The sequence below is a fragment of the Bos taurus genome, chromosome 9 (assembly GCF_002263795.3).
Source record: "Bos taurus isolate L1 Dominette 01449 registration number 42190680 breed Hereford chromosome 9, ARS-UCD2.0, whole genome shotgun sequence".
NCBI lineage: Eukaryota > Metazoa > Chordata > Mammalia > Artiodactyla > Bovidae > Bos > Bos taurus.
Window position 1 is genome coordinate 82096640 of NC_037336.1, and position 22765 is coordinate 82119404.

The window sequence follows — 22765 nt, forward strand, 5'->3', positions numbered from 1 at the left end:
TGAGTGCAATTGTGTGGTAGTTTGAGCATTCTTGGGCATTGCCTTTCTTTGGGATTGAAATGAAAACTGACCTTTTCCAGTCCTGTGGCCACTGCTGAGTTTTCCAAATTTGGTATATAGAGTGCAACACTTTCACAGCATCATCTTTCAGGATTTGAAATAGCTCAACTGGAATTCCATCACGTCCACTAGCTTTGTTCATAGTGATGCTTTCTAAGCCCCACTTGACTTCACATTCCAGGATGTCTGGCCCTAGGTGGATGATCACACCATTGTGATTATCTGGGTCATGAAGATCTTTTTTGTACAGTTCTTCTGTGTATTCTTGCCACCTCTTCTTAATATCTTCTGCTTCTGTTAGGTCCCTACCATTTCTATCCTTTATTGAACCCATCTTTGCATGAAATGTTCCCTTGGTATCTCTAATTTTCTTGAAGAGTTCTCTAGTCTTCCCCATTCTATTGTTTTCCTCTATTTCTTTGCATTGATCACTGAGGGAGGCTTTCTTATCTTTCCTTGCTGTTCTTTGGAACTCTGCATTCAAATGGGTATATCTTTCCTTTTCTCCTTTGCTTTTCACTTCCCTTCTTTTCACAGCTATATGTAAGGCCTCCTCAGACAGCCATTATGCTTTTTTGCATTTCTTTTTCTTGGGGATGGTCTTGATTCCAAGGAAAAAGCTCTTGTCATCTCTAAAATCTGTCTTGAAGTTATAATTTTTAAAGAACTTTCACCATCGTTAGAAATAAAACTGGTTTTTATTTAAAATTATATAAACCTGAGAATATTTTCTAGCATTTTATTTTTCATCTTTAAGGCCTTTAAAATACAAAGATATTGATTTTAAAAGCTGAATCTTATAGTATAAGATCACCACTGAAGAAAGCTTGAAAGATATGAGTTCTGTAATTATTCTCAAACTGAATCTGAGGAAACTCAGGCCTTTTCAAAGTCCAGACTGAAAAATTCTCTTTTCCCACCCCTCTCTATGTCCCATGCTTTTTTTATTAAATACGAATTCTTTAAACCTCTAATGTCTCTGTTATCTTACATCCTTTGTCATTGACCTGTATTTGTGAATTTAGTTGTATACATTCTCTCACCCGTGAATGATCAACATCTGCAATCATGGAGAAAAACTATCACAAAGTGAATTCCTTCCACCTAGCAGCAATTGTCACATCTTCACGGGCTTCCATTCTTCTTTCTGATTTTGATTTTTTTTTTTTTTACTTTATGCTTGATTACAGAGTAATTTATTTAACCCCACCACTTCAGTCATTTATTTACAGCTGAAATGAAATGTCCGTCCGAGGCCTAAATTTGAAATGCTAGTGTCTTCAAGGTTCTGGTGACATTTCCTTCTATGTTGACTTCCATGCGCACTGGTTCAGGTGTCAGTTACACAGTTACCTCCGTGGTCTATAGCTTTCATTTTGTCTATGGGCTCCAGATCTGTTCTTCTGACTCTCCAACTTGAGCATCTTCATGTGGTTTTTGGACATGTTCAAGAATTTTGAAATAAACGTATTATCTTTTTTGTTCAAAATTAATTTTGTTTTTAAAAACAAAATTATGTTAGTAATGTTATTTTGATGTTTACCAACCATAATTATTATTTTTAGCCTTTTCATGTTATAAAAAGAGGATTTGGGAAGCGGCTAAAGGTTTCCTTTTTATAAGTACGAGGAGGAAGTAAAATTAATATTGTAGTGTTTTAATTAAACTTTATAGTGTTCAAAAGCACTTTGATATCTATTATGCTTTAGCTAAACTTAGAGTGATGAAAGAGAAGAAGAAATGGGACTGAGACGCATATGCCTGCTCTCTTAAGGGGTGAAAACTGCAGAAACGATGACACTTGAGAGCTTAGTCTAATAGTATGTTCACAACACTTAACGCCTGTATGTTTGGTACACAGTTAATATTTAGCATAACAAAGAATTTAAAATATTCAAGTGTCTTTTAATATCCCACTTCCGTTCCTGGTGCTATATTGGCTCGTGTATTAGTGTTAGTTGCTCAGTTGTGTCTGACTCTTTGTGACCCCATGGAGTGTAACCCACTAGACTCCTCTGTCCATGGGATTCTCCAGGCAAGAATACTGGAGTGGGTAGCCGTTCCTTTCTCCAGGGGATCTTCCTAATGCAGGGATCGTAACCCAGTCTTCAGCATTTCAGGCAGATTCTCTACTGACTTAATCTTGCCTCAAATACCATTTTTGAACCTTCATCATTAGAAATGAACTCTGTCCCTCTTTTATTACTAACTTCGTACTGAGTACTGGAGAGTGTCTATTCTCAGGAAGCTTCCATTATATGGAGGGAGATATTAAAATATGAATGTTTACATTACCAGGAACTAAGAGCTCTAATAAGAAGTAGTATATAAAATCTATAATAAGTGGTTCATATGGCACAATATAATAAAAAATGCCCCCACTGTAAAAGCTGATTTGTGTGTCCAGAGATGTGCAGCTTGGAAATCCTGCCTGGCTTGGAGATGAGGGATAGAAAGCTGGTGAACACGTGGGCAGGGCCTTCAACCAGCACTGGAATAGGAAAGGCCTCTGGGAAATCTTTCCAATAGGTGGGGCATGCCAGTGAGTCTTTCAAGGGATGGATGGAATCTAAGCAAAACTTTATGGGAAAAAAGATACATGAATATAGAGGGGGTTGAAATTATGTGGAGAAAGGAGAAAAACTTGGTGTTTTCATTATTGTTCGTTCTCACAGGACGTATCACTGTCACTGAACCCAAATTTTTTTTGTTTGTTTTATTTCTCCCTCTTGACATGCATCCCATCAACCCCCACCTGTTCCAGGTCTCTTACTCTGCCCAAAACTGTCATTCCTCAGTTCTAAGCTTCGTTTACTTCTTTTCTGATAGACCCTGCTCTTCCTTCCGTACCTCTAACCACAAAGAAAGGTCTAAAATGACTTTGAAAGAGAGAAAACTTACATCTTAAGTATATAATAGGCATGGATTTTATGGTTAGGAAAGCTTTTTGTACCCACTTTCTAACTTAATTTTAAATAGAGACATTTCAAATTGAGTTTTTGCATCAAGTGAAAAAATATTAAAGTATCCATATGAAAAACTGGAAAATATGAAAGAAAATTAAAGATAAAATCCAGTCTGAAAATTAGTAAAATGGATAATAATTTTTTCCAGAATAAACAGTATAAATGGAAAATTTGAAGGAAAAACATAATCATTAAATACATAAATCATTTAAATGTGTTTGTGCTATAATTTTTCTCTTCACGCATCTATTTAGATTCTCTGGTTTATAAAGGGGAACTCTGGCTGGAGGTCCTGGTTCTTCAAGACCTCAGTCAAGTCAGTTGTTGAGTGAGCAGGTATCATAGATGACTTTTCAGCTGATCTTGGTGTTTTGTTTTTTATTTATTTATTTTAGGAAATACGGAATACTAGCTTTTGTTTTATTCTTTTCTGATGACATTATTCTTATGTTTTCTCCTAGGCATTTAGAGAAGAAATTGCACCAATCAACTTAAAAGTTAAAACAATGAATGATTTATCCAGTCAATTGTCTCCTCTTGACTTGCACCCGTCTCTAAAGATGTCTCGCCAGCTCGATGACCTTAATATGCGATGGAAACTTTTGCAGGTGTCAGCTGATTCCTCTTCATAATGCAGGCTCACACTTCGGTCTTTAAGCCCTACCCCACTGTCCTACCACTTGCATCCTTTCCTCGGTCTTTATGAGTTGTATTTAATAATGGATTTCTAGCATATGATGACATTAGTTATTTGTCTTTCTGTATCTTGAACCCAAAGGCCTCATTTACTTTTGAATATAGATTTTAATGTAATTTTATAGCATTCTCTTCATAGGATTTTCGTAGAAAATTGCAAAAGGTCAAATAAATCACAGTAATTGAAACCTATGGTAGGTCACAGAAACATTCTTTCCATAATGGCTCATAAAGGAGTCGTTTTTCTTACTTGAATTGTGTTTTTTTTTTTTTTTTTCTTTTGAAAAGTTAAGAAAGTCTCCATCCTTCTTCCATTGCTTGCTTTTTATGTATCTTGCTCATTTTTTTCCAGCTAGCACACTTTAGTATATTGGTATTTTACCTTTAGCTCTTAGATCTTAGTTGCTCTAATGTAGTTGTTTTAATATAGCTGAGCATTTCAGTTTTAAAAGAGTCAAACCAGGAAGAATCTTGTTGAGTGTTACTAATTATCTGCAAGTTACCACATGTTCCAGTCAGTAATTTTTGGCTCAGTCTTTGTAGAGCTTTGTCACAGTGAGTGTCCAGTTTCTAGGAGTCAAAATAATAATTTTTTCCCCTGAAAAGTAGTGGGATAGTTTAAGTGAAAAGTGAAAGTGAAGTCACTCAGTCATGTCCAACTCTTTGCAACCTCATGGACTATAGCCTACCAGGCTTCTCTGTCCATTGGATTTTCCAGGCAAGAGTACTGGAGTGGGTAGCCATTCCCTTCTCCAGGGAATCTTCCCGACCCAGGGATTGAACTCAGGTCCTCTGCATTCTAGGCAGATTCTTTATCGTCTGAGCCACCAGGAAAGCCCCATGATAGGTCCTGAATTAATTTAACTGTTGAAACACCTAGTGGGTTATATTTTCTTCATGAAATTGAAGAGGTTGTAAATGAGTAAAAAGTATTAAACAGTCTTCTCTGTCTTTGAAAGAATATTCTTTTATTTGAAGACTATTTGAATATTTGAATATTAATCTGGGATTAGTAAAGCAGAATCTGTTAAACTCATACATGCTTTTCTACTGAGTAGAACAGAGAAGCATTTGACTTTTATTCTATTTCAGTTGACTCTCCTCCATTTCTCTAATTCATTATCTTCATACTGGTATTGCTGTGGTCCATCTTGATTCCCTTGCCACTCTGCTTCTATTGTTACCATCTGCAAAGATTAGAAGTCAAGGAATACATTATGCATGAAAAAGTTATTCTTTCATCCTGATCTCTGAGCTTGGTAACCACTAGAGCTCAGATGTTGCTGCTGCTGCTTCTGCTAAGTCACTTCAGTCATGTCCGACTCTGTGCGACCCCATAGACAGCAGCCCACCAGGCTCCTCCATCCCTGGGATTCTCCAGGCAAGAATACTGGAGTGGGTTGCCATTTCCTTCTCCAATGCATGCATGCACGCTAAGTTGCTTCAGTTGTGTCCAACTCTGTGTGACCCCATGGACAGCAGCCCACCAGGCTTCTCTGTCCACAGGATTCTCTAGGCAAGAATACTGGAGTGGGTTGCTCAGATGGTAGTTGCTGATTAAATATGAGGAGCTCAATTTATGCTGGCTGACAGTGGTGTTAAATTTCAAGAGTAGCATCTTTGTTCTCTGGAATGTAAAAGTGTGGCATTTGAATGCTTTTGGTCACAACAAACCAAGTACCTGCTAATGTAATTTTGATAGCTAACCAGGAAGAAAAGGAGGTACCCAGTGAGCCAGAGACACGCGTTCCATTTAAAGGCAGCTGAAAATAAGATTGGCAATCTAAGTGGAACACCTCACTAGCACTGCTAGACGAAGACCAGGAAGAGGAAATGGAAATTCAGTAGGCTGTGTGCAATTGTTATTGATTTGCAGTTAATTTCTCAGGGTACCAAATCTGCATTTTCAAAATGTAGACAGCTAAGACTGTGTGTAAACAGATAGATAGAGTGTATTATTCACCTGGTATCTACTTGAATACTCCCAAGTCAAGATGATAGACATGAACTTGGAGGAATATAAGTCATCCATATTTATATGTCCTTCCACTCTCCATCTATATCTGTCATCTGTCTCATCATCATTATCATCTATTTTTTCCCCTTGGAAAATTTTAGACTTCTTTTTACAGCCCTTTGTGCCACCTTCCTTACAAAAGAGAGATGAGTAGCCACTGACCCCATGGCCACATCTTTACTTTAGATGCTTTAGAGTGTTACTGCTTTTGACTAAAGTGTTGAATAATGTCAAGACATAGCTTCTGACATCAGATGGATTGGGTGTGAATACTAACATTGCCACATAATAATAACTTTATTTCCTTGAACACCTCTTTAGGTCTCCACATCTTTATCTGTAAAACAATGATTATAATGAGTAATACTTATTCAATGTGAGTTTTGTGAGAGTTAAAAGAATTCACATAAAATACTTAGAAGAGTACCTGGCACTATTTACTGTTACTTGATGTCGAGTCTATTTTCATACCCATACTTTGATTCCAAATTTAGAAGAGTCTGTACCAGCAATCATATCTTGGGCTATAGTACCATTTATTATAGTACTTAAATCAAGCTTATTATTAAGGTCATTGTTTTGAAATCAAATTATTTCTTGTATGTATATGTGCAGGTGTCCGTTGATGATCGCCTTAAACAGCTTCAGGAAGCCCATAGGGATTTTGGACCATCCTCTCAGCATTTTCTCTCTAGTAAGTACCAATAAGCTGACTTCAATTAGTGACTTCAATTCATTAATTGAATGAATCAGCATATTATTTCACTTTAACTCAAGAAACTATATCCTTTGTTATAAATATATGTGCTTTATTAGATGAATATAAAAGAAGAAAATCTCAACATCAGTGACCAATCAATACCCAGTGCTTATTGGCTACTGGTCTATCATCTGGTCATGGTAAGTCTTTGAAGTGAAGCAAAAATTAATTCATCTTTAGCTAGGGTTTTTCACTGAACCATCTGTTGTAATAACTAATATAGTATCCTATTGCTGTGCCATATGCAAAGATTTTGAACTTCACAGCAAAGAAATCATTTTTATATTTAAAATTTTTAAATTAATTTTCCTACTAAAAAATGCATGTTTATTTTCAATGCACCTGGAGACTTAAAAAGAAAAAAAAAAAAAAAGTCCCCGTAAATCTTTGAGAAGATTCTGGTTTATTAGGCTCATTGCAATCATACTTAGCTTCTCTTCTAATTAAATATTGCAGATTTAGCCAAAGCACATATGTAGAGTTTTACGCAATAGTCTTCAACTGACATTTTTCATTTTGTGAGCTGACTGTTCATGAGATCTTTAATAAGTAATTTGAGCTCTTTATCACTCACTGCTAAGGAAATTAAAGAATATCTGATTCAGAGTCACCCAGATTGAGATTAAAATATTAATTTTCCCTTTTACCAGGACTGTGAAGTCCTGAAAGTTCATTTTTTTATCTTAAAATTACTAAAATAATACTTATTTCCTCTGATTGCCTTGAGATTTAAATAAGAAAACATACCAAGTTACACAAAACACCTAGCACAGTTCTTGGCACCAGTGCTTTCTCTAAATGGTATTCCTTTCCTTTTCTCTGGAAAACATATGTAAGCAAGCACTTAGTTTCATTTAATTTAAGTGAAGGTTAAAACTTAATGCAAAGCTTATTTTTCCAATTATGGTACCTTTGTATCTACAGCCATAGAAAAAACAAATAATAACACTGTGTCTTCCAACTAAATTTATTACATTTATATTTTCTCTTAATATTCGTCATGCTTGATAATTCGCTTTACCTCAATTCAAGGTCAGGCTTTTCTTACTCTCACAATTTCAAGAATCCTAATCAGTCATTCCTGATTATCCTGTCCTACGCCTCTCTAGTGCCCAAGCCAGCTCTCTCTAGTGTGTTTCTGTCTCTGTGTTTCATCTCTCCCTGTCTCTCCCCGGTCCTTTCTCACCCCATCACTCCCACACCTGTTTCACACACCTGAGCTCTTAGGTAGCCTGTCTTTGAAATGTTGAGTCCTTCCTGGAATATTCTGTCTACCTGGATGCAATAGTGCATGTCCAAAGTTTGGATACTGTCCATGTTCATGAAGTAAATAGGTTTGCTTCATTATTCATTAGCTATGAATTACCCCGGATTACTTACACTTAATTTTATGGAACATAAAGCTATAAGCTGAGACCAAAGTAAAGAGAAATTGAACAAATCATTGAGACTCTATAGTTCTACAGTGTATGTATTTATTAGTATTGAAACTGAACACTTTCACCTAGTAACCATTCTTTCATAATAAAAATTAAACTTTTGCTCTTTAGCAAGTGAAACATTGTAAAAATTGTGAAACTCCAGCATATTGCCCTTCATTGCCTGGCATGAACAGTCTAGGAAATCAAAGTTATTCAGATCAAAACAGTCATTAAAATGAATGGAGAATTGTACAAAAAAAATCCCAATTAATAAATTTAGTAATTGCTATCCACTGCTGCTTGAAATCTTTGGCTTTATTAAATTTCTTGAACTTTAGCCATGGTTATGAAAAGAGCCTGTTTAGTTAGGCACAAAATAAAGACTGACCTATTAGCTTGGTGCCAGTGCTGAAAAGAGGTTGGCTCTAATGAGAAATTTAGTATACCTAGTTCCACATTGTCATCCTCTTTTTATTCTTTCATGGACATAGTTCAAGAAGGAAATGCTCACACTTTAGAAAGAGAGGAAGGGTTGTCAAATAGAAATATTGCTGACTGGTGGTCCGAAATCCTGAAATCATGTTTGGGCTCAGCCATTTATTTTTGAGCAAATTATTTCATGTCTAATATTTAGTTCCTCATTGTTGGCTTCCATATTAACAGACATATTGAAAATGCTCTGTAAAGTTTAAAATGCTAAGTATTAGTAAGTAGGATTATGACACCCTATTCAGGAGAAAAAAAAAAATTAGCAACAACTGGTTATATGAGAATCTAGTGATATTTGCAACACTTTAGATGGATTTGCTTGTTTTTTTTAGTTTATTTACCAAAATTCCTTAAAGGTTCTCGATGCATAGATCCAACTCTACTTGAATAAATCTTAAAATAATTAATGTAGAAAAAAATTTTATAAATAGTAAATGGAATTGTAAAAAATTTATACCTCAGTAAAACAAAACATAAAATCTCAATCATAGGGCTGTCTAGTGTATAAAAGTAGGGAACTGTATTTCCTATGCATTTCAGATGAAAATAAGTATTTGGAATTCTTCTATCTAGATAATTGCCTTAGTTCATTAAAACCTTTAGGCTATGTTTAATTTTCTCCTTTTAAAATCCATATAATTGAGTTTGTTTAAATGACATCTGTACTAGTTATTCTGTGCCTATGAAGCAAAGTAAAGAGTATTATTAGTGACCTGGAAAATTCAATCTTAAGTAATCTAGTTTACAATCTTGGTATACATAGATTGTAGATTATACCTAGATTTTGCCTAGGTAAAATTAACTTTGGTTTTAGCTTAATCAAAATTTATACAGCATATGTATTTTCAAATAAGTTTTAAATGTTGATTGTTAGAAACAATAAAATGTGATTTTTAAAAATATTTATATCAACAGGTTCAATTAGAGTTGGCATTAGAAATTGAGACTGCATTGTTTCTTTCCATGCTTTAAATGAATCGTTAAAGCCACTCTTTGTTTGGCCTAGCATATTTCATAATTATAGGAATCCAGCAGTTCTCATTGAATTTGCTATAAAACATGTTCAGTTGTTTTGCATTAAGGCGTAAGACATAAGAGTTAGAAGTGTTTCCAATAACCTCCGTTTGTTTCTTCAGCTTCAGTCCAGCTGCCGTGGCAAAGATCCATTTCACATAATAAAGTGCCCTATTACATCAAGTAAGTTGATTTTAATTCTCCTTTATGATACCAAGACAATAAAATTGTGTTAATAACTTAAGAGGCTTTTCCCATGTAACTTTAAAAACTGGATTTCAAACCTATTATAAGAAGGAATTTATATGTTTATATGGATATAAAGAATATATATTTAATATTTGAAAAAATTAGTTTAAAAATCAGACTGATATTTGTAATTCATTATATTAGGCTATAGGTAATATAGCTAATATTTTTATAAAGCAGATATTAAAATATTTGGGGAGAAGGTCAAAATTCCTAAATATTCTTGACATAATGAACACAGTTTCTCCAACTGTATTGCTTCTAAGCCATTTTTGTCTTCCAGAAAATTCATCTAAAAAGTATTTGTACTCTTCCCATTTTAGTCCACCAAAAAGAAATAGGATTTTATCATTAAAAAGTTCAATATTTTCAAGTTTTTTCTCAACTTGTGGAAATTATCTGCAATTAGTTTAGGCTTAATATTCTGCACTTTTGTTGTCCACTTAACAATTTCTCCTTTTTTACATAGTAAGTTTTTCCATATTATGTAACATTTTATAAATTTTGTATAATTTACAACAAGGTCTGCATAGGATTTGATCCTTGCCTTAGTCTGTGTGTTGTCATTGGGCAGAATGGTAAAATACATCTTACACATCCCTTGAAGTGTAAGTTATTGATTTACAGTATGATAAAGGTGATGAGAGTTTTAGCTGAATCTATTTTATATATAAAGTGGTTTCATTTTGAAAGGAAAAGTTCACTATTATCTGGAGTTAACTGTGTCTCAGGTTAGTCTTATGACCATAGGCAAGTCAGGTGAAGATCTCTCGGCCAAGTTTCCTTTATATCTTTCCTAAAGTGGCATGTGGTATCTTCAAAATTTGTGCCAAGACTAATAGTCTATTTTTTCAGTATTCCTCTTCCTAAAAACTTTGTGTGTGAAATCAAAATGCTTAAGAAATACCATTTTCCTATGAAGGTTTTATTGTGGTCTGAAATATATCCTCATATTTAAAAAAGCAAATAATTTTGCCATAGTCATAGCAAATATAATAAGCAATATATGTTACATTGTCTTAATGCAACTTAATACTTTTATCAGTGTATAATCCGCCATGTACTGAGTTGTGATAAATTTAGTATAAGGTAACAAAGCGGTGGATTGGTATCAAATGTATGCAGGCATGAAAGGAAAGAAGTCAGAGGCTCAACAAACAGACATTTTTATTAAGAGAAGATGCTCTGGAAATAAGTTTATCTGTACCATTTTTCTAGAGTCCATATATATGTGGTAATATACAGTGTCTGTTTTTCTCTTTTTGACTTACTTCATTCTGTGTGACAGACTCTAAGTGTATCCAATGTCTCTACAAATGACCCAGTTTTGTTCCTTTTATGGCTGAGTAATATTCCACTGTATAAATGTACCATATTTTCTTTTTTTTAAATTTATTTATTTTAATTGGAGGCTAATTACTTTACAATATTGTAGTGGTTTTTGCCATACATTCACATGAATCAGCCATGGGTGTACATTTGTTCCCCATCCTGAACCTCCCTCCCGCCTTCCTCCTCATCCATCCCTCAGGGTCATCCCAGTCCACCGGCCCTCAGAACCCTGTCTCATGCATCGAACCTGTACTGGAGATCTATTTCACATATGATAATATACATGTTTCAATGCTATTCTCTCAAATCATCCCATCCTCACCTTCTCCCACAGAGTCCAAAAGTCTGTTCTTTGCATCTGTGTCTCTTTCGCTGCCTTGCATATAGGGTCATCATTACCATCTTTCTAAATTCCATATATATGTGTTAATATATTGTATTGGTGTTTTTCTTTCTGACTTAGTTCACTCTGTATAATGGGCTCCAGTTTCATCCACCTCATTAGAACTGATTCAACTGTGTTCTTTTTAATAGCTCAGTAATATTCCATTGTGTATATGTACCACAGCTTTCTTATGCATTTGTCTGCCAAAGGACGTCTAGGTTGCTTCCATGTCCTGGCTATTGTAAACAGTGCTGTGATGAACATTGGGGTACACGTGTCTCTTTCGGTTCTGGTTTCCTTGGTGTGTATGCCTAGCAGTGGGACTGCTGGGTCGTATGGCAGTTCTATTTCCAGTTTTTTAAGGAATCTCCACACTGTTCTCCATAGTGGCTGTACTAGTTTACATTCCCACTAACAGTGTAAGAAGGTTCCTTTTTCTTTGCACCCTCTCCAGCATTTATTGTTTATAGACTTTTTGATAGCAGCCATTCTAACTGGTGTGATGTGGTACCTCATTGTGGTTTTGATTTGCATTTCTCTGATAATGAGTGATGTTGAGCATCTTTTCATGTGTTTGTTAGCCATCTGTATATCTTCTTTGGAGAAATGTCTCTTTAGTTCTTCGACCCATTTTTTGATAAGGGTCGCTAATTTTCCTGGAATTGAGCTACAGGAGTTGCTTGTATATTTTTGAGATTAATTATTTGTCAGTTGCTTCATTTGCTATTATTTTCTCCCATTCTGAAGGCTATCTTTTCACCTTGCTTATAGTTTCCTTCGTTGTACAAAAGCTTTTAAGTTTAATTAGGTCTTGTTTCTTCATTTTTGCTTTTATTTCCATTATTCTGGGAGGTGAGTCATAGAGGATGCTGCTATGATTTACATCAAAGACTGTTTTGCCTAGGTTTTCCTCTAGGAGTTTTATAGTTTCTGGCCTTACATTTAGATCTTTAATCCATTTTGAGTTTATTTTTGTGTATGGTGTTAGAAAGTGTTCTAGTTTCATTCTTTTACAAGTGGTTGACCAGTTTTCCCAGCACCACTTGTTAAAGGGATTATCTTTTCTCCATTGTATATTCTTGCCTCCTTTGTCAAAGATAAGGTGTCCATAGGTGCGGGGATTTATCTCTGGGCTTTCTATTTTGTTCCATTTATCTATGTTTCTGTCTTTGTGCCAATAACATACTGTCTTGATGACTGTAGCTTTGTAGTATAGTCTGAAGTCAGACAGGTTGATTCCTCCAGTTCAAATCTTCTTTCTCATGATTGCTTTGGCTGTTCAAGGCTTTTTGTATTTCCATACAAATTGTGAAATTATTTGTTCTAGTTCTCTGAAAAATACCATTGGTAGCTTGATAGGGATTGCATTGAATCTATAGACTGCTTGGGTAGTATACTCATTTTCATTATATTGATTCTTCTGATCCATGAATATGGTATATTTCTCCATCTATTTGTGTCCTCTTTGATTTCTTTCATCAGTGTTTTATAGTTTTCTATATACAGGTCTTTTCTTTTCTTTTATTCTTTTCATTGCAATGATGAATGGAATTGTTTCCTTTATTTCTCTTTCTGTTTTCTCATTGTTAGTGTATAGAAATGCAAGGGATTTCTGTGTGGTAATTTTATATCCTGCAATTTTACTATATTCATTGATTAGCTCTGGTAATTTTCTGGTGGAGTCTTTAGGGTTTTCTATGTACAGGATCATGTCATCTGCAAACAGTGAGAGTTTTACTTCTTCTTTTCCAATCTGGATTCCTTTTATTTCTTTTTCTTCTCTGATTGCTGTGGCTAAAACTTCCAAAACTATGTTGAATGGTAGTGGTGAGAGTGGGCATCCTTGTCTTGTTCCTGACTTTAGGGGAAATGCTTTCAATTTTTCACTATTGAGGATAATGTTTGCTTTGGGTTTATCATATATGGCTTTTATTATGTTGAGGTATGTTCCTTCTGTGCCTGCTTTCTGGATGGTTTTTATCATAAATGGATGCTGAATTTTGTCAAAGGCTTTCTCTGCATCTATTGAGATAATCATATGGTTTTTATCTTTCAGTTTGTTGATGTGGTGTTAATCACATTGATTGATTTGCGAATATTGAAGAATCCTTGCATCCCTGGGATAAAGCCCACTTGGTCATGATGTATGATCTTTTTAATGTGTTGTTGGATTCTGTTCGCTAGAATTTTGTTAAGGATTTTTGCATCTATGTTCATCAGTGATATTGGCCTGTAGTTTTCTCTTTTTTTGTGGTATCTTTGTCTGGTTTTGTATTAGGGTGATGATGGTCTCATAAAATGAGTTTGGAAGTTTACCTTCTTCTGCAATTTTCTGGAAGAGTTTGAATAGGATAGGTGTTAGCTCTTATCTAAATTTTTGGTAGAATTCAGCTGTGAAGCCATCTGGTCCTGGGCTTTTGTTTGTTGGAAGATTTCTGATTATGGTTTCAATTTCTGTGCTTGTGATGGGTCTGTTAAGATTTTCTATTTCTTCCTGGTTCAGTTTTGGAAAGTTATACTTTTCTAAGAATTTGTCCATTTCTTCCAAGTTGTCCAATTTTATTAGCATATAGTCGCTGATAGTAGTCTCTTATGATCCTTTGTATTTCTGTGTTGTGTGTTGTGATTTCTCCATTTTCATTTCTAATTTTCTTGATTTGATTCTTCTCCCTTTTTTTCTTGATGAGTCTGGTGGATTGTTTGTCTATTTTATTTATCTTCTCAAAGAACCAGCTTTTAGCTTTGTTGATTTTGGCTATAGTCTCCTTTGTTTCTTTTTCATTTATTTCTACCCTAATTTGTTATGATTTCTTTCCTTTTACTAACTCTGGGGTGCTTCATTTCTTCTTTTTCTCATTGCTTTAGGTGTAGAGTTAGGTTATTTATTTGATTTTTCTCCTGTTTCTTGAGGTAGGCTTGTATTGCTATGAACCTTCCCCTTAGCACTGCTTTTACTATATCCCATATGTTTTGGGTTGTGTTTTCATTTTCATTCATTTTTATGCATATTTTGATTTCTTCTGTGATTTGTTCGTTATTCAGAAGTGTGTTGTTTAGCCTCCATATGTTTGTATTTTTAATAGTTTTTTTTTCCTGTTCAGTTCAGTCAGTTCAGTTACTCAGTCATGTCCAACTCTGCAACCCCTGAACCGCAGCACACCAGGCCTCCCTGTCCATCACCAACTCCCAGAGTTTACCCAAACTCATGTCCATTGAGTGGATGATGCCATCCAACCATCTCATCCTCTGTCGTCCCCTTCTCCTCCTGCCCTCAATCTAGGTTCACAGAGTTACATGGAGATGAGAAGAGGGAGGAGGGAGATAGAGGTGACCAGGAGGAGAAGAGGGGGAATCAAAAGGGGAGAGAGCAGTCTAGCCAGTAATCAATTCCCTGTTTTCTCTCCACAGTCTGGAACACGCAGAGAGTTTCACAGAGTCCCATAGAGAAGAGAAGAGGGGGAAGGAGATAGAGGTGACCAGGAGGATAGGAGGGAGAGTCAAAAGGAGAGAGACCAGTCTAGCCAGTGATCAGTTCCCTAAGTGTTCTCTACAGTCTGGAACACCCAAAGAGATTCAGAGAGTTAAGTAGAGAAGAGAAGGGGGAGGGAGGAGATAGAGGTGACCTGGGGGAGAAAAAGGAGAGTCAAAAGGGGAGAGAGCAATCAAGCCAGTAATCACACTCCTAAGTAAAAATGAATACTGAAGATTGGATTCTTAAAGGTACAAAATTGATATCAAATACCAAAAAGCCAAGATTAAAAATCTAGAGTAGAGTTTAGACTCTCAAAAATACAATATTAAAAAAACAAAACAAAATCACAAAAGTTATTAAAAAAAAACATGAAATTGCTTTAAAAATAGGGCCTTTTTTGGCAAGGTAATAGTAGGTTAAAAATGAAAATTAAAGCAGTAATAAAGAACTTAAAAATTAAAAAAAATTTAAAAATGATAATAGTAAAATATATCTAGGAATTTCTCTGAAGCTGTTGAGGGCAGTGTGGGGTCAGTTCAGTTTCAGATAGTTCCTTGTTCCAGCTTACTTCTTCTCAAGGTCTGTAGGTCCCTTCCAATGTAGTCAATGCTAACTACATGGGTTTTAATCTGTTGCACCTGTCACTTACAAAGCATTTCTCGTTTCTTTGTTTATTTTGGCTTCCTCTGTTTGCAAGTCTCTTCAGTGTCTAACTTCCACCCTGACACAAGGGGGTAAAGGTGGTCATTTATTTAGGCTCACTTGTTCAGTTGTGCTGTGGGATGGGGGAGCACTGCAAACAAATATCACTGGCGTGTGTGGGGAGTGCTCACAGTGTCTGGGCCACACTGGATTTGCCCCTGCTCACGGCGTGTGTGCTTTCCCCGTCTACACTGCTCAGGCTCCAGGTTGCTCTGCAGGAGCTGTCTAAAGCAGGCCCTGCATTGCGTGCACTTCCCAGGTCTACGCCGCTCAGGTTCAGGTTCTTGGGTACTCCACAAAGGCACAGACTCGGTTGGGCCTGCGTTTTATTCCCTTCCCATGACCTTTCCCTTCCCAGGTGCTTGGTGAGCACACTCTCCCCAGGTGGATCGGTGCATCTTATCACCTCCCCTGTCCCTGCCGCTTGGTTTCCCGATGTGCAGTGGGCGTGCCGTCTCAGGTGCGCCGTGCGTCTCCTCTGGGGAGCTGATCTCTGGCTGCGATCCTCCTGGCGGCTGTCAACCATCCAGGATCCCAGGAAGACTTAGTTAGCAACTGGGAGGCTGCTCGCAGTTTGGTAGAGGATGCAGTCTCTGAGGACGAGTTTGCTCCTCGCCTCTGGCTCTGGCTATCGCCCCCGCCTGCCTCCAGCAGGGGATGGGCTGGTCCGCTGCTGGCCAGCTCTCCTCTGGTATTCGCTCAGTCCTTTGTTCTGTGAGCAGGCCGGCAGTGCCTTAGATTAGAGCTTTTCTTGGGAAAGTTCTCTCTCTCTCTTTCCTCTTTTTCTTTTTTTCTCTCTCTCTGGCTATCTCACAGTTTGGGTTGCTATCTCACATTAGCTCCCTCAGATTGTCCTCAGGGCGTTCAGGCACGGTCCTTACCCTAAGCAATGCAGCCCGCACCTCCCTGTTCAGTGCCCCCTTGCTGGTGGCGGATGCGAGCCTCTGGGCTACTTTTCCCTACTTTTCCCCTGAGAGTTGCAATTAGGCACATAATCTGTGGGTTTTATTTATTTATTTTTTCCTCCTGGTTATGTTGCCCTCTGTGATTCCAAAACTTTCTACAGACCCGCCAGTGAGAGGGTTTCCTGGTGTTTGGAAACTTCTCCTCTTTTACGACTCCCTCCCTGGGACAGTCTCCATCCCTAACCCTTTTGTCTGTCTTTTTATCTTTTATATTTTGTCCTACCTCCTTTCGAAGAAAATGGGCAGCCTTTCTGGGTGCCTGGTGTCCTCTGCCAGGGTTCAGAAGTTGTTCTATGGTATTTGCTCAGCATTCAAATGATCTTCCGATGAATTTGTCAGGGAGAAAGTGGTCTCCCCATCCTATTCCTGTGCTGTCTTAGGACCGCCTCTCTATACCATATTTTCTTTATTCATTTTTCTGTCTGGATGTTTAGGTTGGGAGCCTCAGATGTGTGCTTTGTGATGACCTAGATGGATGGGGTGGTGAGGGGGTGGGAGAGAGGTCCAAAAGGGAGAGGACATATGTGTATATATATAGCTGACTCACTTCATTGTACAACAGATACTAACACAACATTGTCAAGCAGTTTAACTCCAATTAAAAAAAGAGAAGATGCAATCATCTAATTCAAATGTGACATTTTAATTTTTATTCCACATAATAATAATGATAATTATAGTATTAGAGAATTTTAATTTGCTTGGTGAATATTGACTTGAATATTACAGGTTTTGATATAAATCTGACATACTGCAGTAGGCAGAATCTGGCCATATAAAGATACCCACTTCCTCACCCCTGGAAGAGAATAGGTTAGGTTATATGAGGATGTAGAAGTGGGCATGATCCAGGGATGCAAGCAGCTTCTAGAAGCTGTGAAAGGCAATATGCTCTCAGAACCTTCAGAGAGGAACACAGCCCTGCAAACCTTGATTCCAGCTCAGAGAGATATAGATAATAATTTGTTACAGCACAGACTGTATGGACTGTATTTATATGGACCTCTAGATTTTGTATGGTACATGTATTAGTTTTCTATTGCTACTGTAACAAATTATCATCCATGTCTCCCTGAGCTGGAATCAAGGTTTGCAGGGCTGTGTTCCTCTCTGAAGGTTCTGAGAGCACATCCCCTTTCTTTGACTTTTGGAGCAAATAAAAAAATATATATATTTTTTTACTTTACAATATTGTATTGGTTTTGCCATACATCAACATGCATCTGCCATGGGTGTACACGTGTTCCCCATCCTGAACCCCCCTGCCACCTCCTTCCCCTAAATTAAAAGGAATTTTTGTATGTTCAAGTTGATTAAATGTGACTGAGCATTACATTGTCTAAGTCAAAATTTCACTAGATCAATATTTTTATAATTTGGGGAGGATCTAGCTGAACTGTTTCCTTACACAGTCTAGAAGTCCTTATGGGGCAGGCAGGTAAAGTGAAGGCTGGTTTCTCTGGCATTTTATTTGCTAGAGTGTATAACTAGCATTTCAAAATAAGTATAACACATTGATGGCCAATATTTTTAATGTGGCCTATAGGATTGTAGCATCCTGAAATATTTTGAATGCCATTAATGAAAGATTGGATTTTCTTAAGTATTTTAAATTTTTAGTGTTAAATGTCTTAGGATTTTCAAATATTTCAAAATCTGCCTGTGTATATAGAATGAATTTTTTTATATTTAGAAAACTTGTTTAACCAGATTGTTCCATTACTTGCTCTGATGTGAAACCTAACAGTTTATTTAGACCTCGTAAAGAAGGCACATCAATCACTAGAGATAAGGTTATGTAGGCCAGTGTTTCCAGATGAAAAATTATTATGAAAACAAAATTTATTTCCCATATAAATTAATAAGTAAGTAAATAATGAATGAAAAGGATTTTAATATATCCTTCCCTTTGCATGGTTGCACAAGTAAGTAGAAGAAAAATGTTAGAAACACGTTTTACATGATTGTCATGCAACTAGAGTTTCCTGAAACATATTAAGATATATTAATTTGACCAACAAGAAAGTAATATTCCAGTAGAAATATTAGATATTTTCACTATTTAAGTATACAGTTTTATGTACTCTAATGCTAGAGGATAGTAAGAAAGTTGGCAGAGAATACGAAGGACAAATTATTTTTATTTTGTATTTTAATTTTATTGGTCAGTTAAAACATACTTGGATGGTTCCTCAATGCATTTCTTTCTCTCTATTAATATTTTGAGGTGATCTGCCATGGTTCCCTGACTTATTTATTTCTAGAAAAAGATAGGATATAGATCTGAACTGTAAGAATCTGTATAGTGTAAGTCCCTCTGTTAATATCTTAAGTTGAAACTCATATCTTTCAGTGATCTTGCTGCTTATAAGATAGACTTTCCAGAGCTGATCTAATCATTTTTTCTTTTCTACTATAGTCCAATGCCAACTCATTGCTCCATCAATTTAAGAAAATTTGAAATGACTCTTGCTGCCTTCACAGTGTACAATAATACTGTAAAATCAAGATCTCTTTCTTTGTGAATTTTTGGCCCTGCATTGGGCTTTGTACAAGTTGTTCATTTCCTCAACTAAAAGTTAACATCCACAGAGTTTCAGGTATAAAGGGAATGATGAATAAAAGCCTTGAGATGAATTTTCTTAATATGTCATAATTATCATGTAAAACTCATTGCTTCTCTTTTTGATGCAGAAATAATAATAATAATTCATAGTCATAGAGGGTGATAATAATGATCATTGTAATAAATGATACGTTTTGAATATTCACTTGCTAGCCACTGTGCTAATCCTATGCCTGGGTTATCTCTTTTAATTCCCACAGTAGCCCAGTGAAGTATAGGTACTATGGTGGTGGTTTAGTCGCTAAGTTGTATCCGACACTTGCGACCCCATGGACTGTAGCCTGTCAGGCTTCTCTCTGTCCATGGGGCTTTCCAGGCAAGAATCCTGGAGTGGATTGCCATTTCCATCTCCAGGGGATCTTCCCGACCCAGGAATCGAACCCAGGTCTCCCACATTGCAGGCAGATTCTTTACCGACTGAGCTATGGGAAGCCCATAGGTACTATCATTACCCCATTTATAGACAAGGCTGAGAAGCCTGGTATGCTACAGTCTGTGGGGTCTCAAAGAGTCGGACACGACTGAGCGACTTCACGTTCACTTTTCACTTTCTAAGTCATAAGTACACACATAACTTGCTTGAGATCACATAACTGGTACATGTCAGAGCTGGCATTCAAACTCCACGGGCCTGAAACCTTGGCAGGTATGCATTTACTGCCTCTTATTCTCTGTGTTAGAAGAGGTAGAGAACAGAAATTTTTAGTTCATGGAAAATGGGGATGGGATGAAAGGTTATATTTAGGGAATGCAGTCAAGTGGAGAAATTAGGAGCAAACATCCTTTCTTTCATACTGTAGACTGGTTACCATCTATTGTGCCCCTGCCATGTGTCAACAGTGAAATTCAGGGCTGTCTTAGGACAAGGCCTTGCTTTCTTCCATGTTGCACTTTGCCTTTTCCGTAGGATTCTCCATAAGCTATTTTCTGTAGGCCTGATGTATGATCAGGGCTTCCCTAGGGGCTCAGTGGTAAGGAATCCGCCTGTCGATTGAGCTGGCATCACCTAAGCTCAATCCCTGGGTCATGAAGATCTCTTGGAGAAGGAAATGGCAACCCACTCCAGTATTCTTGCCTGGGAAATCCCACAGACAGAGGAGTTTGGAGGGCTACAGTCCATGGGGTCGCAAAAGTGTTAAACATGACTCAGCAACAATATATGATTAAGAAAAGTTCACACTGTGGTCTGACAATGGACTAAGGTGCTCTTCTGTAGGTAGTGAATGTCGTTTGCCACAGTCCTGCCAGTGGGATGGTGACAGTTCGGAGGTGGTGGGGAGAAGACTGTCTGGCCCTCCTCTACTTTTTCTCATGCACAGGGTCTGGAGGTTTCTGACACTGGGGAGATTTCCATCTGTGAGGAGCATGGCCAGCAAAGCTGGCTTATAGGTCCCTTGGGGCTTTTAGCATAGCTGCTGCTCTACCTTATTCAGCTTGTTAAGTAAGCCATCCTGGTTCATAGAATTTCACGAGGGGTAGTTAGGAAATAGAGCTTTCCTCTCTCTCTCCACAGTGGCTTCTCTAAACCCCACGTGTGTGACTTTTCAGTAAGCCTTAATACAGATGATGATTCTGCTCTTTATGACAGCTTCAAGCTCAGAGCTCAGTTCTATAGCTTTATTTTCCCCATTAGAATCTGAAGTACAAAGTTTAATTCTTTCTAATGCAGTCACACACACCCAGCTTTAACATGAAGACTTTAGTCATCTCTGATTATATAGATAATACCTGTCACCTTCCCTACAGCTGACATTCCTCAATCTTACAATGTATTCACCAGAATAAATGAATCTTCAGCTACAAATACCACTACCTTGCAGTCTCTGCCTTTTCTAAAGCCTCCTTATGAATAGGTCTAAATCAAGATTTCCCTACATTTATTACATTTAGTCTCTTTTATATTTTCCTTTTCCATCCTTGTGTTCATTATGGGTAATCCTGCAATACTGTTTTGGACCCCTCTCTTGCCTCCCAAGGGTACCCTCTGCTGCCCTAATTCATCAATTCCTAGAAAAAAAGATGAAGTTTATATTTGTAAATGAAATCTTGGAGAGCAAGTAGTTGTTCTTTATAGCAGTCATGCAATTTATTTGCATAAACTGTATATACTTGTCTCATTATGTATGTACAGTCTAAAGGAGAGAATTAATGCTTATTTCTTTAGAGGAATTGTGAACCCTGCTTAGATGATGTAGGTGAAATATTTCTCCCCTTAATAAGAGCAGAGAGGAATGGCAGCATGGGAAATTCAAATATCCAGCCTCACTAGGAAATCACAGCTAACAAAGGTATAACAACATCAAAAAAGAAATTAACATAAAACATTTTATCTTTAAAGGTTAAGGAAACTCATCCCAAAGCAAAATAAATCCACAACAAAGATATTTCTAACAATGAAAGATACAGTTCTCTCTGAAAGGCTTCCCAAAGCAGCCCTCATCTCTCTCCACCTTCATCAGGATGGGAAAGGGTGTCTTTTTGATCCCCGAATTTTAAGTGGAGAAGTCTTTTTTTCCAGAAATGGGGTTTGTGTTTTTGGTTTTAATGATAAAGAAATAAATGAAACAGAAATATAAGAGAATGTCCTAGAGAGTCTGCTTTTCTGAGAAATGATCTGTGACTTTATTTTTATTGAAAATAAAATATTTAAAACTCACTGGGCCGAATCTGCTGATGAGGAGGTAAGAATGAATTTGCTTTATGAGAAAATTAAGTACCTTGGGATCACTTAACCTCCTGGGCTTGGGGGCAGCTTCAGACAAAGGAGTGTACCTTAGCTCACTTGGAAACCAAGCAGCAGACTGCCTGCTCTGCAGCAGCCCCAAACGGGCAACTTCTAGAGTACTTACCAGTGTAAATGGTTTGTTGAGATAATTTAGGTGGAGCTGACGTTGTCTTAGAAATATATCGACTAGCTCAGGACTTGAGAAGATATCTTTCCTGCCATTCATCCATATGTTGCTGGTGCCAGAGATATTATAACCATGAAGTGGAATTTTGGCTTGGAATCTTCTGGATTACTCAGCTTCATTGATTTATAACAGCACCATCAGTCATACTGTACAATTTGATTTTTAGGGTCAGGGAAGCAATTAATAAATTTTACCATATAGCATAGGAAGGATCACTGAGGGATCATTAAGGGAAAAAAAAATGATATCTGAACTTGAATTTGTAATGATTCAATTTTTAAAATAGTCACTACAATTAGCAAAGGTACAGAAGTAATAATGATCAAATAAATAGTGAAATAAATAGAATATCTTTTTCTGTACTGATTATAACCTGAAGTGATACAGTAAAAAAAATTTAATACAACCCTATAGTAAAAATTAGAATTAATTTCTCATTTAAGATATATGTGAAATGGGACTATCTTCGTGGTCCAGTGGTTAAGACTTTGCCTCCCAATGCAGGGGGTGTGGGTCCCTGGGAGCTAAGATGCCATATGCCTCGGGGCTAAAAAAACCAAAACATAAAACAGAAGCCATATTGTAACAAATTCAATAAAAACTTTAAAAATGGTCCACATTAAAAAAAAAACTTTAAAAAAATAAAAATAAATGTGAAAGAGAAAAAATAGTTCTGTTTAAAAAACTAAATGATATAAG

At 36.8% G+C, this 22765-nt stretch overlaps 1 protein-coding gene across 12 annotated transcripts in view; it reads left to right on the forward strand.

The window, feature by feature from the left end:
- Window positions 1–22765, forward strand: part of UTRN (utrophin) — a 556684-nt gene that overhangs the window by 444986 nt on the left and 88933 nt on the right. For all 12 annotated transcript variants that reach the window (XM_010808643.4, XM_015472890.3, XM_010808642.4 and 9 more), the window contains 3 exons: window positions 3488–3634; window positions 6355–6433; window positions 9546–9606. In XM_010808643.4, the coding sequence (XP_010806945.1) occupies window positions 3488–3634; window positions 6355–6433; window positions 9546–9606 (287 nt within the window). The remainder of the gene's footprint in view (window positions 1–3487; window positions 3635–6354; window positions 6434–9545; window positions 9607–22765) is intronic.